This window comes from Microcebus murinus, chromosome 1 (genome assembly GCF_040939455.1).
Source record: "Microcebus murinus isolate Inina chromosome 1, M.murinus_Inina_mat1.0, whole genome shotgun sequence".
Lineage (NCBI taxonomy): Eukaryota > Metazoa > Chordata > Mammalia > Primates > Cheirogaleidae > Microcebus > Microcebus murinus.
In genome coordinates this window covers 157472738-157487307 of record NC_134104.1, presented here as the reverse complement: position 1 = coordinate 157487307, position 14570 = coordinate 157472738, and the positions used below count along the sequence as shown (strand labels likewise).

Here is a 14570-nt window from a genome sequence, read left to right as displayed (position 1 = left end):
GTGGAATGTGAGGGTTCCACCTGCAGCTGGCCTGGGGATGCTGACTCTGGGGGCAGCTCCCCTGAGCTCCAAGATGCCCCACCAGGCCAGTGTCTTGTGACTCCTTGGCAGGGCCTGCCCTAAAGGTCCTGACGGCCCCTGTCTGTGAGGCAGGGCTGGGAAAGGGGTCTCTGGCGGCCTCAGTAAGGCTGGGCTGGAAGAAGGCCCAGGGAGCCATTTCCCATGAGGCTCTGGTGCTAGGCAAGTGCCCCCCCAGGGACTGCCCATCAGGCTGAGCTGTGCCTTCTCTTCATCCTCCCAAGGACCCAAAAGGCCCCAACCACAAACAGGGGACCCTAGCTCCTGGGTAAACGTGTGTGTCAGGCTGTTAACTGGACAGAGACAGGGTTGGGGGAGCAGCTGGGTCCCTAATCCAAGAGGCCCAAATGATTTCCTTCTGCCCCACTGGGCACCCAGGCCTGCCCAGTCCCGGCCCGTGTCTGCAGCATAGCCTCTGGCGCCTTGGCAGGGCATTTCTCATGTGACCACACAGCCTGTGGCAGCTGGGTGTTTGGGAGCCACTGCAGCCCAGCAGCTCCTTTGCCGCCTCCTGTGGTCCACCCGCCCCGCTGGCCTGAGCTCCCACTCACTTGTCATTGAAGTCATCTGAGTTGAGGTTGTACAGGAATTCATCCATGACCTCGTAGTCATCCATGACCTTCACAATCCGCTCCTGCATGGACAGGTGGTGATAAAAACTGTGTGTGTGCTGGGTAGGGGGCAAGTGACTGGGAGCAGGCTCCCAGTCTGGCGGGGTGCTAGGGAGGGGTTGTTCTCTTCTAGAGAGGGGAGGCCTGTGGCGGGGGAGGAGGCACAGGGTGCAAGGGCAGCAGGAAGCTCAGGGCTCCAACTTCCAGTGCCCTGACCCATGCCTTCAGCCCTGCTGACCTCCCTGCCACGCCCACCCATGCAGCCCTCTAAACCCTGCCTCTTCTCCGTGTGTCTCCCTCACTCTAGCCTCCTGGGACCTGATCCCCCAGCCCCTGCCTGCGCTGGCCCGCAGACGATGAACATCCGCCCTGTGCCTCCCCGCCTAGTCCCCACGAGCCGGCCTCACCTCCAGCCCCACCAGCTTCTCGGGGATGCCCTTCATCCACTCTCGCAGCTCAGCCAGCTCCTCGATGCTGTTGGGCTTCTCGTAGATCTTGCGGCTGATGCTGCGGAATTCCTCACAGATCTAGCGTGGGAGAGGGCAATGCACTGTGCCCTTGCCTTCCCTGGGGCCTGCTCCTCCTCAGTCCCCAGCGTTTCCAACAGGTAACTGTCCCTCACACCACACCCCGCAGTGCTTCTAAGATGGGCACTCCTGGTAGGTTCCCTGGGTCCCTGAGGCCTCTCAGTGGGCAAGGGTGTCACCTGGCGCACCTCACCCTCTCAGCCTCCTCCAGCGCCACCAACACACACCAGACGTTGAGGCCTGCACATGCACACCTGGGCTCCATGAAACCATCCAGCCCAGGGCGTCCTTCATGAGGCTTTCCCAGGTATCTACAAGTCTGGGGAAGGAGGTAGAAACCCCCCTTCCCTGGGACCTCCCACATGGAACGGCCCCTGTAGACAGGCAGGGATCAGGACAGGGTGACCTCTCGTTCCTTCCACCGGCCTGGGCATCTGCAGGCAACCCCAACCCTGCCGGGAGACATCTCGCTACTGAAGCACACTGTGCATGTGAGGGTGTGTGCATGTTGCTGTGGTCACCAGGCTGGGCAGACACTCACACTGTCCACCTCCTTGTGCAGGTTCTTGGCCAGGATGTCCAGCATGGAAGTGGCCAGGGCCTTGCGCTTCTTGGACAGGCTCTGCTTGACGTTGTCGATGTTGATGTAGAAGGGCCCAATGACAATGCTGCTGGGCAGCGAGTTGTCCAGGACCTCTTTCTCTCGCAGGTGGGTGAGCACCACCTCTCGTACCTCCTCAGCCGACGGGCACTGCGTCTGGTAGGCCCTGTGGACGGCACACGTGAGGGGGCAGAGGACGGTGAGCAGGGGGGCGGGGGCACACGCGCACAGACGCACAGACGCACTTGAGGAAGGCACTGATGTCGTTGTTGTTCAGCTCCAGGTACTTTCTGTACTCCTTGGCGTAGGCCTGCAGTGGGATCATGGCCTTTTGCATGGCATTGGCAATCGTGGCCCGGAGCTCCTCCACCAGGGGCTCATGGAGCCCCACCGACTCCAGCAGAGGGTCACCGCTGATAAAGATGTCCTCCATCACTAGCTGCGAAGGGAAAGGACAGGGGGACAGAGCTGGGTGAGCCATGGGGCAGGTGGGCAGAAAGGCTGGAGATGGGGTGTCCTCCCGAGGAGCAGGGGGTGGCCAAGCACACAGGGTGGGAGTGGGGGAGAGGGTTGCTGTACTCTCTTAGCAAGGCCAGAAGCCACTATGGGGCCCACCAGGGCAGTATCCTCTTCTGCCTGGGCCCAACTTCAGGAGCAGAAGGGGCAAGCAGGTCACGATGGTTCTGATTGACCAGCAAGGGAGACAACAGGGGACTTGAGTTACACAGGCTCTTGGACCTGGGATGTGGCCTGTGCACAGCAAGGTGACTAGTGGGGACTTTTAACAAGGGGCTCTGTGCATGGAAGTCAAGTCAGATGCAGCTGTGGCAGGAGTGATCCAGCAAGCCCCTGATCCAAATTGCAGTTCTGACACTTAGCAGCTACACGGCCTTAGGCTATTGAAAGTCTCCAAGTCTCCTCTACACAATGGGGATGTTAATAGCTCACATGCAACTTATCATGAGGACTAAATGAGGTGTGGAGAACCACAGGGCTGAGTTTAACCGCTCTGACATTTGTGGCAGCACCCCTGGCTCAGGTAGCCACCAGCAGCCAGGGCAGCTCAAGCTGCAGCCTATACCTTCTCCAGCTGGGGCACAGCGTGGGTGGCCAGGATGCCCTTGTCAAAGAGGTTGAGCAGCGCTGTCTCAAACTGTTCCAGTGGCGTGCTGTAGTGTGCCCCAGAGCTGTCCAGCACCAGGTCTACGGTGAATAGGGGATTCCTCCGGGGCCTGCAGGCAATGGCTGGGCTGACAGCAGGCAAGGGACCAGGAGGCCTGCATGCCAGAGGCCCAGCCCTCTGCCCTCCCTGCCAGCACAGCGGCGCTCAACTTCTCCATCACAACACTGGCCTCCTCCTTCCTCCCAGGAACGTCCAAGTTACCAGAGAGGAAGACCCAGGCCAGCCGGACAGGTTCTTTGGCTCCTGTCACATGCCCAGAGGTCCCTGGGCACCACAAGGGAGGGAGGCCCCCACCCTGTACTGAGATCATCGGGGCAGGTCACCAGACCCCAGGCACCGTGGTGCCCACACCCTCTCCAGGAGCCCATCATCTTTGCCTTCAGATATCCACTGCACACCAACAGCTGTCAGGCCCGGACCCAACCAGGCCCTTAGAATAAACCCAGCTCCCAGGTGAGACCCCAAGAGGCCTTGCCTGATGTGGCCTCGTCCCAGTGACCTCTCCCACTGCACCCTAAGCAGCCCTCCACCCCACCCCATTCCAGCCACACCGGCCGGCCTTTCCTTCCTTGGCTGCCCCAAGCTCTTCCTCCCTGTGGCACCTCTGTGCGTACTGGTCCCTCCACCTGGTACCTTGCCCCTACCCCTCACACCTCCTCGTGACTTGTTCCTTCTCACATCTCAGGTCTTGGCACAGACACCACCTCCTCCCTGAGCCCCTGGTAAGGGCCCATCCCCAGTGTCTATCACAGCCCCTGCCAAAGTCAGCAATGATACATCTGTTTATTCATTTGCTTGCTGTCTGTCTCCCCTGTGAGACCAGGGACTACGTTGCTCTTGTTCCCCTAGAACTGCACCTGGTTCTTGGCAAATGCTCAAACACTATTTCCCCATGAGCAACTCAATGACCGCCTGAGTGAATGACAGTCACCAGAAGAAATGCAAGCTGGAGCTGATGGGAAAATGCCCCAGTGTCTACAGGGAACCAGGCTCTCCCTGCTGTCTGGGACCTGGCAGTGCTGGGCACTCTGGCCTGGCTGCCCTGATCCCCCACCCTACACCATGCCAGCCACTGGGGCCTAGCAAGGAACGGCTCTGGTGTTGACAGTTGCCTCCGCCCAGCTGGGCCCCACCTGTAGGGGCTGTTTACTAAATCTTCACCCCAGACCATATCCTCAGTGCAGTCAAGCACACTGCAGCAGGCGTCGTTGATGAACTGTGTGAAGCTGGCCAGCGAATCCTGCACCAGGAAGCGCAACGTGTCCTGCAGCATGTACTTGAGCAGCTCCATCAGCTTGCGCAGCTTGGACATGAGGTACACCTCCCAGTTGGTCTCGTAGAGGTTGTACCAGCCCTTGCTCATGTCACGCAGGCTGCTGCGCATGGCCACCTTCAGCGTGCTGATCCAGCTGTCCTTGAGGAACATCTGCACCTGGAGTGGCCGCAGGTGTCATCACACGGCCACCCCAGGGACCTACTGCCCATGCCACCTGCTGGGGAATTCTATGCCTCAGGGTGCTCAGGGCAGCCTCAGGACCCACCTGACTGTGTAGGAATCTCCCCCACCCCAACTTACTGCCAAGCCCTGCTAACCAACACCTCCTGTGACCCGGGGACCCAGGGCTGCTCCGGGAAGGAGGGAAGGAGGGAAGGGGGAGGAAGGGCAGGCAACAGAAGCAGAGCTTTCCCTCCAGCCATGGGAGAGACACAGAGACCGCAAGACAAGACAAGAGAGGCAGAGAGACAGAGGCCAAGACGAAGATGGGCAGAGAGGGAAAGACACACAGGGAATGGGGCAGAGGGAGGCTGCGTCCTACCTCCCTCACACCCCAACCCTCACATCAATGTGGGGGTCCCTGCTCCCCTTTCTAAGACCAGGGGTCCACTTCAGAGGTGCCCAGAGTTGGGATGGAAAGTGGTTGAAAGGGAGCCTGCCTGGTTCTCCCTTTCTCTCTAAGACAGCGTCTCCCTCGTCCCCAGCCCAGCCTCCATGAGGTCTAGGAAGAGGCCAAGGCCAGCTTTGGAGAAAAGCAGGGGCTCGAAGCTTCCCCTCGGGGCCTCCCTTGACCTGCGCCCATCAGCTCCGAGTGTCTGCCTGCACCTGCCCCTCTGTGCCCTTGTTGCCCACGCACCTGGGAGAAGGTCTGCGACTGGATCTGCTCGAACTCCTCCAGGCGGCTGTACTTGGAGAGGTTCGAGTGGAACAGGGACATGGCAGTCACTTTGTTGCACTCAGCCTTCACCTTGCTGAGAGCTGTGATGACCTCTGGCCGTGTCAGCAGGGACACGAAGGTGAAGTCCTCCTTCTGCTCCCGGAAGGGGTACTTGGGGACACTCACGAGCCCTGCAGGGGTAGGAGCCAAGGGCCAGCATCAGACCTGCCTGGGACACACCAGGGGTTGGGGCAGAGGTACAGGGTGCTTGATGGGGGACCTCTGCCTCCTCCTTGGAAGAGATGCCCATGCTCCCAGAGCCTCTCTTTCCCTGCAGCCTGCCCAGGTGGCCCCATGGCCTCACAGTAAGGTGCCCACTCTGGGATGGGTAAAGGAATTCCCTTCAGGCCCCCTTGGTCACAAACTTCTTTGAGAAGTAACTGAGAACTGTGGACCCTCTCCCATCTACTCCCACCCATGCTGCACACAGCCCTAAGGCCAGTCTGGAGGCTACCCTGGAGCACCAAGGGAGGAAGATACGGGCACCAGGGCCCCTCAGAAAGCCACTACCCACATCCCAGCCTGTGTCTGGGGCACATCACACACAGGAAGCCAGGTCCAGGAAGCTCAGCAGGGATCCGTGAGCTCAAACAAGGAGGACTCTCAGAGACCCAGGGTCCTGCTCTAAGAGTTGGTCTGCACGTGTCACATGGGGCAGCAGCAATGGCAAACCTACTTCTGCCAGCAGAGAAGAAAGGGCTCTAAGTCCTCTAGTCGGATCAGCAGAGCCCATTCCATCACTTCTGAATGACTGCTTTCCTAGTGCATGTCCACCGTGACTTCTGCACTACTCAGACTATTTTCAAAAGGGCTCTGGCTAGGTGGGCTGCCTTGGGAGCTTTGTCCTGTGACCCTCACCTCGCTCAGGCACCTTTTCCTCCTCCTTCTTGGGCAAGGTCACATAGGAGAATGTGTCGGGCTTAGAGGAGACAATTTGGTCGAAGTTGATCTTGTTCATGCTACGCTCATAGTCCAGGCTCACTTCTTTGGCGAGACTGCTGAGGTGCTCTAGAACCCTACCCGCAGAGACGGGAGACAGGTGTCAGGGGCACTCCACACCCCCTGTCGACCCCATGCTGTGGGCCACCTAGGGTCCGGGCTCCGCGCTAGCATGGACCTGGGAACACAAGTTTGGGGTTTCCCTTCTGGTTATGGGCACACCCTCTCCTGGCCCTGAGCCACTAACCTCCATCGCTCTCATCCCCTGCTTCTTTCATGCCCCCGTCCTCATTTCTGGTGCCAGTCTGTGAAAGCCAAGTCTTGCCTGGGGCTGGGGCAGGGGCAGGGCGAGGAGGAGGGGAGGAGGGGAGGAAGCCCTGGACCTGGAGATGTCGGAGAGGGGCCCACTCACAGCCTGCACCCCGCACTGCCCCATGGCTCAGAGCTCAGTGGAGCATGCCTGTCACCAAGCCCCTTGGCTTTCATTGAGCAAGTGTGTCTGCACCTGGAAGGTGCTGAGAACCAGCATAAGCAAGGTGGATGTGAGGCCATGACTGAGCCCAAGGGTGTGTGACCCCTGCACTTCACCCCTAAACTTGGCCCTGAGATCTAGAATTCCCAGGCCTGGAGTGAGCTCGCACACCATCTCTGCTGTCCTCACACAGGCAGGGCTCCTGGAGGAATCTCACTCACTCTGAACACATTCCCGTCCCCCGTGTGCAGGGCACCTGGCTGGGCTTCTCCAGCCTTTCTGTCCCTTGACTTGCTCTCTCCCATCAAGCCCTCCCTCTGTCCAACCTCTTTCTCCCCTGAACAGGCCATTCAGCTCTGGCAATGGGATCACAAGGGACTCTGGGTCCCCTGCAGCCCACTCCTGCACCAGAGCTATAGGATGTTGCCAGAGAACTTCACTAGCACGGGACCGTCCTCACATTCAACACACTCTCAACTTGGCCTAGAAATCCACTCACATCCCTCAGAACCTGGAAAAGACTATTTCTTACCTTCTCTGCAAACCCACAGACTTGCCCTTCCACTCTGGGTGACAAGTGCCTTGAACTCCATCCAGAAGTCAGAAGCCACTGGACTGGAATGACCCCATCTCCCCGCCCCAAGGACCCCAGTCCTCCACTGGTAGAAGTCGTGCCTGTTCCCAAAGTGCCTGGCCAGCCCTCCCATCATGCTGGGCCCCTGCTGCTCCACCTTCTCTTCAGCCACCTCAGCCTCTCTGCCTCCCCAAACTCCTTCCCAGTGTCCCACACACACACCAGTGTCCCCCATGATCAGAAGCCAACCCTCAACCTCACTCCTCCAGTCACAGCCTCATCTCCCATGTCTCTACAGCAGAACAGCTCTCACTTCCTCCTCTTTTCTCCCCTGTGCCTGTGCTGCTCTAGCTGAGCTCATAGCCGGCACACCATCCAGGCCAGCTGGCCCTGCTGGCCTCATCTCAGAGACCGCGGAGACACGGCACGGGACTCTCTCCCTCCGCCTGCACCGCTTTCTTCACGGAGCTTCCGGGACACTCCTCTGGTTCCTCCTCGTCCCCTGACTTCCTACCCCTGCCTGCACCAGGGCCAGTGCTGAGACCACCCCTCTCCCCCATGCCTTCCTGCAGGTGCGTTCCGCTAGTCTCAGGCTCTGAACCCCATCTGTGCTACCCACTGAGAACCCACAAACCTATCTAGCATTCCAGCCCCTATGGTCATTCATCCACCTCCCACTCAGCACTGCCACTGGACATCTCACAGTGTGTCACCCCTAGCATGTGCAAAAGCAGACCCCCCCCCCCGCCCATCCCTGCCCCATGCCTGCCCTTCCCTGCCCTCCTTGTCTTGGGAAGCAGCAGGTACCTGGCTGATCAGCTGATCGAAGCCCAGGGAGGGGGTCCTTTACTGGATGTGCACTTGGCACATTAAGTCCATGAGCAGCTCTTGTTGGCTCCACCTCCAAGGACACCCCAAAGTGTCCTTGTAGAAGAGACTACTTCTCTCCTGTTCCTGCTCCTGCTCCAAGCCACCATCCTCACCTCTAGCCTGGTGATGGCACTAGTCTCTTCCCTGGTCTCCCTGTTTCCACTCTGGCCTCCTTACAGCCTGTTCTCCATTTGGCAAGAAGAAAAAAGATATTTTAAACATGGAAATGATTGAATCAACTCCCTGCTCAAAGCTGCCAGTGGCTTCTGTGGACTGGAGGCCAGTCACTGCGGTCTTCGCACAGCCTCCCCGCCAGCACCTCCCCGCACTGTTGCCCTCTCGCACTCTACCCCGGCCCTGTGAACACCGTCCTGCTCCTCAAGTGCCCCAGATTTGTGCCTGCACAGCTCTTCCCTCCACCAGAATCCCCATCTTCCTCACTTTTTTAGGCCTCAGCTCAAATGTTATCACCTCCGTGAGGCCATCCCTGACCAACTAATAGAAACTGGCCCCTCCAGGGCATCTCTATTCCCTTATCTTGCTCTGTCTTCAGAGTACTTATCAGAACCCCAGATCACCTGGTTTCCTGGTCTTCCTGGCCAGGCTAGAGCCCCGAGAGCAGGCCCTTTGCCAGGTACAGTTCCTGCGGTGCCCCAGTGCCTGGCATGAGATGGACACTCCCACACACACGACTGCTTGCCTGTCTGATGTCCCCTCCTCCTTTCGCCCTCAGTTTTATTCCAGAATTCCATCTTTTCTCACCTGACTCAGGGAGAGGTGACTACATCCCCAGCCCCAGGGGTCCATCTCAGCTAGTCTATATCAGTCAGGGTGGAGCTTGCCTGACTACAAGTGGTTTAGGAGCAGGAACATGTCCCAGTTACGAACAAAGATTGATGCAGAGGTATGACAGTTTAAGCCCTCTTGTTCTGGTTCCCTAAGGACAAATCTAGTGCCACCATGCTCCAGAGTTCCCCCCAGGGTCGGGCTCTGGCTAGACATCTCCTAAAACCACATCTGTGCCAGCTGCTTCCTCTATCATACCCTGCTTCCTCCACTCCCTTACAGATTTCTACTCAGAAGACTCCATTAGCAAATCCCTTGCACAACACGGTCTGCTTCTCAGGAACCCTCTCTAAGACGGGGCTCAGTAGACCCTGGGCCTCGCTGTGCTCTTGAAACTGCTGCTGCCATCTTGCCTACAAATGAAGCCAGCACACACAGCGGACAGAGCCCTGATTTAGGAAACAAGATTCCTTATGACAGGAATGCATGTCCTCGTTATCTAAGCCAATCTGAGCCCACCATCTTTGGTACTTACAGACAAAATCATTATAAATGGTACAAAACTCAAGAAGTAGAATTCTGGACAGCCAAGATAAGGTGGGTACATCAATTAAAACCTCAAAAGAAAGAAAGCAAGAAACAAAGAAAGACATGCAAGAAGAAATAAATAACTACCCCAACCCACACCTTTAGCACAGCTAGAATAAGGGAATGCCTTCAAATTATCTTTTACTAAAAAAATAAACTTCAGCTCCCCATGAGCTCTTTCTCACACCCCTGCTGAAAATTCTCGTGAAGAACAAGGGCACTCTAAGAAAAACTACAGAAGAGAACAGTGGTAGCCCTAGGACTGACAGTCCTGCCAGAAAGAGAAAGTACACCCTACTGCAAACATACTGAAAAAGACTCCTATAAATCAGAGTACCTGCTACAAGAAAGGGACTCAGGTGTGCAGTTCATGGGAGTGTTCTTTGAAAGACATTACTTATAAGAGAGAGGGTAAAAGAAAAGGAGCCCTTTGAAGGTTGCAGGGGAAGAGACAAGAAGCAAAAGTGAAATTTTGAATCTTGCAGATAAGAGAGAATAAAAAAGTGGAGGACACACACACACACACACACACACACACCATCCATTTAAAAAATTAATTTGCTACACTGACAGAAGAGGGCGCCCTTGAACCAGGAATCCTATAAATCTGCACCATGATTAGGGGAAAGCAAACTACATTGATATGATTGTAAGGTTGATATTTTTCTGTAAAGAAAAGAGAGAGCATCTTAACTGATAAAAATTCCCATCCACCTTAAAAAAATAAACAAGGACCAAGAAGAATATTGTAACATAACACTTCAAGCAACTACATAGCCTAAAACAAGTATTTGGGTATATGAAAAACCACCTTCAGTCAGAAATTCACAGATAAAACACAGAAATTTGTCCAGATAATGGGAAGAAAAGATATTTAACTATGCTCAGGGAAAAAAACGGAAGAGATAAAATTATTGCAGAGATGAAGGCTAAATTACAAGAAATCCATGAGAAAATAGAGTCAAATCAAAATGTAACAAAGTGCATTGAAGAAAGGCAGGAAGATAACTAAGAGAATGAAGATGAGAAAAAGAAAGAACTAAAGAGGGTTGGAAACTGGTGGAATTAGAAGACAGGCAAAGAAGCAGCAATACATATGACATATATAGATATACAATGAAATCTCTGATGAAGAAAAACTAAAACAATGGAATAGAACTAATATTTAAAATTATCAGGGCCGGGTGCAGTGGCTCACGCCTATAATCCTAGCACTCTGGGAGGCCGAGGTGGGTGGATTGCTCGAGGTCAGGAGTTCAAGACCAGCCTGAGCAAGAGCGAGACCCCGTCTCTACTATAAATAGAAAGAAATTAATTGGCCGACTAAAAATATGTATACCAAAAATTAGCCGGGCATGGTGGTGCATGCCTGTAGTCCCAGCTACTCGGGAGGCTGAGGCAGGAGGATCACTTGAGCCCAGGAGTTTGAGGTTGCTGTGAGCTAGGCTGATGCCACGGCACTCACTCTAGCCTGGGCAACAAAGTGAGACTCTGTTTCAAAAGAAAAGAAAATTATCATTCAAGAAAAATTTCCAAAAATAAAAGAATACCTGAATCTATTCATGAATAGATTATAACATGAAATAATATGACAGAATTGAGATTAAACATATTGGCCATATCAATAAATATGAACAGGCTTAATTTACCTCACTTATTACAAGAAAAGCCCCATTGGATATTTGCTGAAATTGCCCCAGAGTGATCAACTCTGAGACATATTCAAATAGAATGATTAGACTTTAAAGACTGAAAAAAAATCTCTCAAGGCCTCTAAGCAAAAAAATCAAACAACTTACAAGGGAAGGGGCATTAAACTGGCATCAGACTTCTCGAAAGCCCCACACAAAGCAAGGCAACAAAAGAACCGCCCTTTTTAAAAAACTCAAGGAGCTGGGCGTGGTGGCTCACGCCTGTAATCCTAGCACTCTGGGAGGCCGAGGTGGGCAGATTGCTCAAGGTCAGGAGTTCAAAACCAGCCTGAGCAAGAGTGAGACCCAGTCTCTACTATAAATAGAAAGAAATTAATTGGCCAACTAATATATATAGAAAAAAATAGCCGGGCATGGTGGCACATGCCTGTAGTCCCAGCTACTCGGGAGGCTGAGGCAGGAGGATTGCTTAAGTCCGGGAGTTTGAGGTTGTTATGAGCTAGGCTGACACCACGGCATTCACTCTAGCCTGGACAACAAAGTGAGACTCTGTCTCAAAAAAATAAATAAAAATAAAAAAATAAAAAGCTCAAGGAAAATGGGTATGAACTAGAATTTTCTGTCCAGTCAAACTATCCTTTAAGTATTAAATACACGAGAACTCAAGTAATTCTATACCCTGGAGCACTTTGTGAGGAATCTACTAGAAAAGGAATTGACAGAGGAAAAGATGACAGAGGAAACATCAGAAAAAAGACTGATATATTTAATAGAATTAATTGCAAATTGAAGACTAAAACAAAGGTAGAGATGAGAGTGGAAGAATATCATGTTAAAATATTACATAGAAAAAGCAACTAAAAATATGAAGAAAAATGAATGAGGGCCAGGCACAGTGGCTCACACCTGTAATCCCAGAATTTTGGGAGATCAAGACAAGAGGATTGTTTGAGGCCAAGAGTTCAAAACCAGCCTGGGCAACATAGTGAGAAGAGAGAGATAAAGAGAGAAAGAGAGGAAAGAAGGAAGGGAGGGAGGGAAGAAAGGGAGGGAGGGAGGAGAGAAAGAGAAAGAGGGAGACAGAAATTGGCCTGGCATGGTGATGCACATCTGTAGTTCCAGCTACTAAAATAAAGGCACAAACCTTCCTAAATACAAAAATAAATTTTAAAAGTAGAAGAAAACCCACCATGTAGATAAACAAACATAGCATTGATCACAATACACATAATAAGTACAACATGAAATGATATGACAGAGTTGAGATAAAACATATTAGCCATATCAGTAAATGTGAAGGGGCTTAACTCACTTGTTACAAGAAAAAAAAATTTTTAATTTGGCTCACAAATAAGACCCTACTATATGCTGAAAATAAGAAACCTATCTGAAACAAATGAATTCAGAAAGGCTTAAAACAGGGATTTATCACACAAATGGAAACAACAAAAAGTCAGGTTGCAATTTTGATATCAAAGTAAAATTCAGGTCAAAAAGCATTAGAAGCTGGGCGAGGTAGCTCACACCTGTAATCCTAGCACTTTGGGAGGCTGAGGCAGGAGGATCACTCAAAGTCAGGAGTTCCAGACCAGCCTGAGCAAAAGTGAGACCCCTGTCTCTACTAAAAAACAGAAAGAAATTAATTGGTCAACTAAAAATATATAGAAAAAATTAGCCGGTCATGGTGGCACATGCCTGTAGTCCCAGCTACTCGGGAGGCTGAGGCAAAAGGATTGCTCGAGCTGGGAGTTTGAGGTTGCTGTGAGCTAGGTTGATGCCAGGGCACTCTAGCCCAGGTAACAGAGTGAGACTCTGTCTCAAAAAAAAAAAAAAAAAAGGCATTAGAATTGATTACAAACACTGTTTAATGCTAAAGCTGCCATTCACAATGACGATCTAACACACTACTCTCAGTGGACAAAAGTAAGTGAGGATATATAGAAGACACAAACAACATAATCAATAAGGTAGATGCCATGCAATATATATCTTTTATACGTTAATAATAGGGAATGCACTTCTTCTCAAGTGCAATTGGAATATTCACAAAAACTGATGATATATTAAGTCACAAAAAGAATATCAACAAGTTCTATATAGTAGAAATACTACAAACAACAATCTCTGATCTAAATGCAATGAAACTAGAAATTATTAACAAAATTTTTAACAATGCTTTTCTACATTAAAAATTTAAAACCTTATATTAAACAAGTCTTGAATTAAAGGGGAAATATGAACTAAATTTTTAGAATTAAAAAAATGAAATACTACATATCCAAATCTATAGTTATTAATAAAATTAAAGCAATTATCAGAAGAAAGTTCATAGCTTTAAACACATTTATCAATAAGAATAAAATGAAATAAATTCCTAGTGTATGCATGCATGCGCACACCCAAACTATACAACATAATAAAAGGTAAGCTAAAGAAGGCACAAAGAAGGAAATAATAAAGATAAAAGTAGAAATTAATGAGATAGATGTAGAAAATAGCCGATCACATTACTAAATCTAAATCCTCTTTTTTTAAATTAACAAATCAAACTATTAACTTAATAAAGCAAAAACAGGAAGAGAGAGTAACTCTACAAAATGAGAGGGGAAGTAAATATTGAAACAGAAGAAAAATTTTAAATCATAAAAACTACTTTGCAGAATGTTATGCAAATATATCTAAGAGAGATATAATATGGATAATTTTCTAGAGAAACAGTATATACCCAAATTGATCCCATTAGAAATAGAAAGCTTAAATAGACCAATTATAGAGTTACATGGGTGCTATGCCGTAAGAAAGCACTATGTCCAAATGGTTTCACAGGGGAATGACCAGATAGCCCCAATGCAACATAATTTGTTCTGGATTATTGAAAATGAAGGCAAATGTCAAAATTCTTTTTATGAAGCAAGTATAAATGTTGTTTCAAACCTGAAAAACACAATACCAAAAAAATTACATACTAACATCACTTATATCAATGTAAAAGTTCTAAATAACACATTAACCAACAGAATCCAACACCACATTAAGAAAATGAGCCAAGTGGGATTTGGTAAAGGAATGCAAGGTTATTTCAGTATTAGGAAATTAATTAATGTAATAGATCATGTTAATAGATCTAAGGAGACAAACCGTATGATTATCTACACAGCTACTTTAAAAGCCTTACAAAAACACTTGAGAAAATAGAAATCAATGGACATTTAAATACAAAAATAGATAAATAAATAAAGTCCTAAAGCTAGCATTGTGCTTAAGGGAAAATATTAGAGGTATTTCCACTAATATTAGGAACAAGGCAAGTATGCCTATGATCCCTATTACTATTCAGTATTGTACTAGAAGTATTAGAAATCCAATTAAACAAGACAAAGTAATTAGAGAAATAAGAACTGGAAAAGAATAAATAAAATTATCTCTATTTACAGATAATGCATACTTAGAAAACCTTATAGAATTAATGATAAAGC

The 14570-nt window shown here is 50.4% G+C and overlaps 1 protein-coding gene across 1 annotated transcript in view; it reads right to left on the bottom strand.

Moving 5' to 3' along the window:
- The window catches only part of DNAH1 (dynein axonemal heavy chain 1), a 75481-nt gene that overhangs the window by 43614 nt on the left and 17297 nt on the right, over positions 1-14570 (bottom strand). Inside the window, exons 8-15 of the mRNA XM_020280369.2 lie at positions 6072-6229; positions 5133-5344; positions 4134-4432; positions 2899-3049; positions 2063-2256; positions 1758-1983; positions 1097-1216; positions 630-712 (exon numbers count right to left, since the gene is read on the bottom strand). Of these exons, the coding sequence (XP_020135958.2) occupies positions 630-712; positions 1097-1216; positions 1758-1983; positions 2063-2256; positions 2899-3049; positions 4134-4432; positions 5133-5344; positions 6072-6229 (1443 nt within the window). The remainder of the gene's footprint in view (positions 1-629; positions 713-1096; positions 1217-1757; positions 1984-2062; positions 2257-2898; positions 3050-4133; positions 4433-5132; positions 5345-6071; positions 6230-14570) is intronic.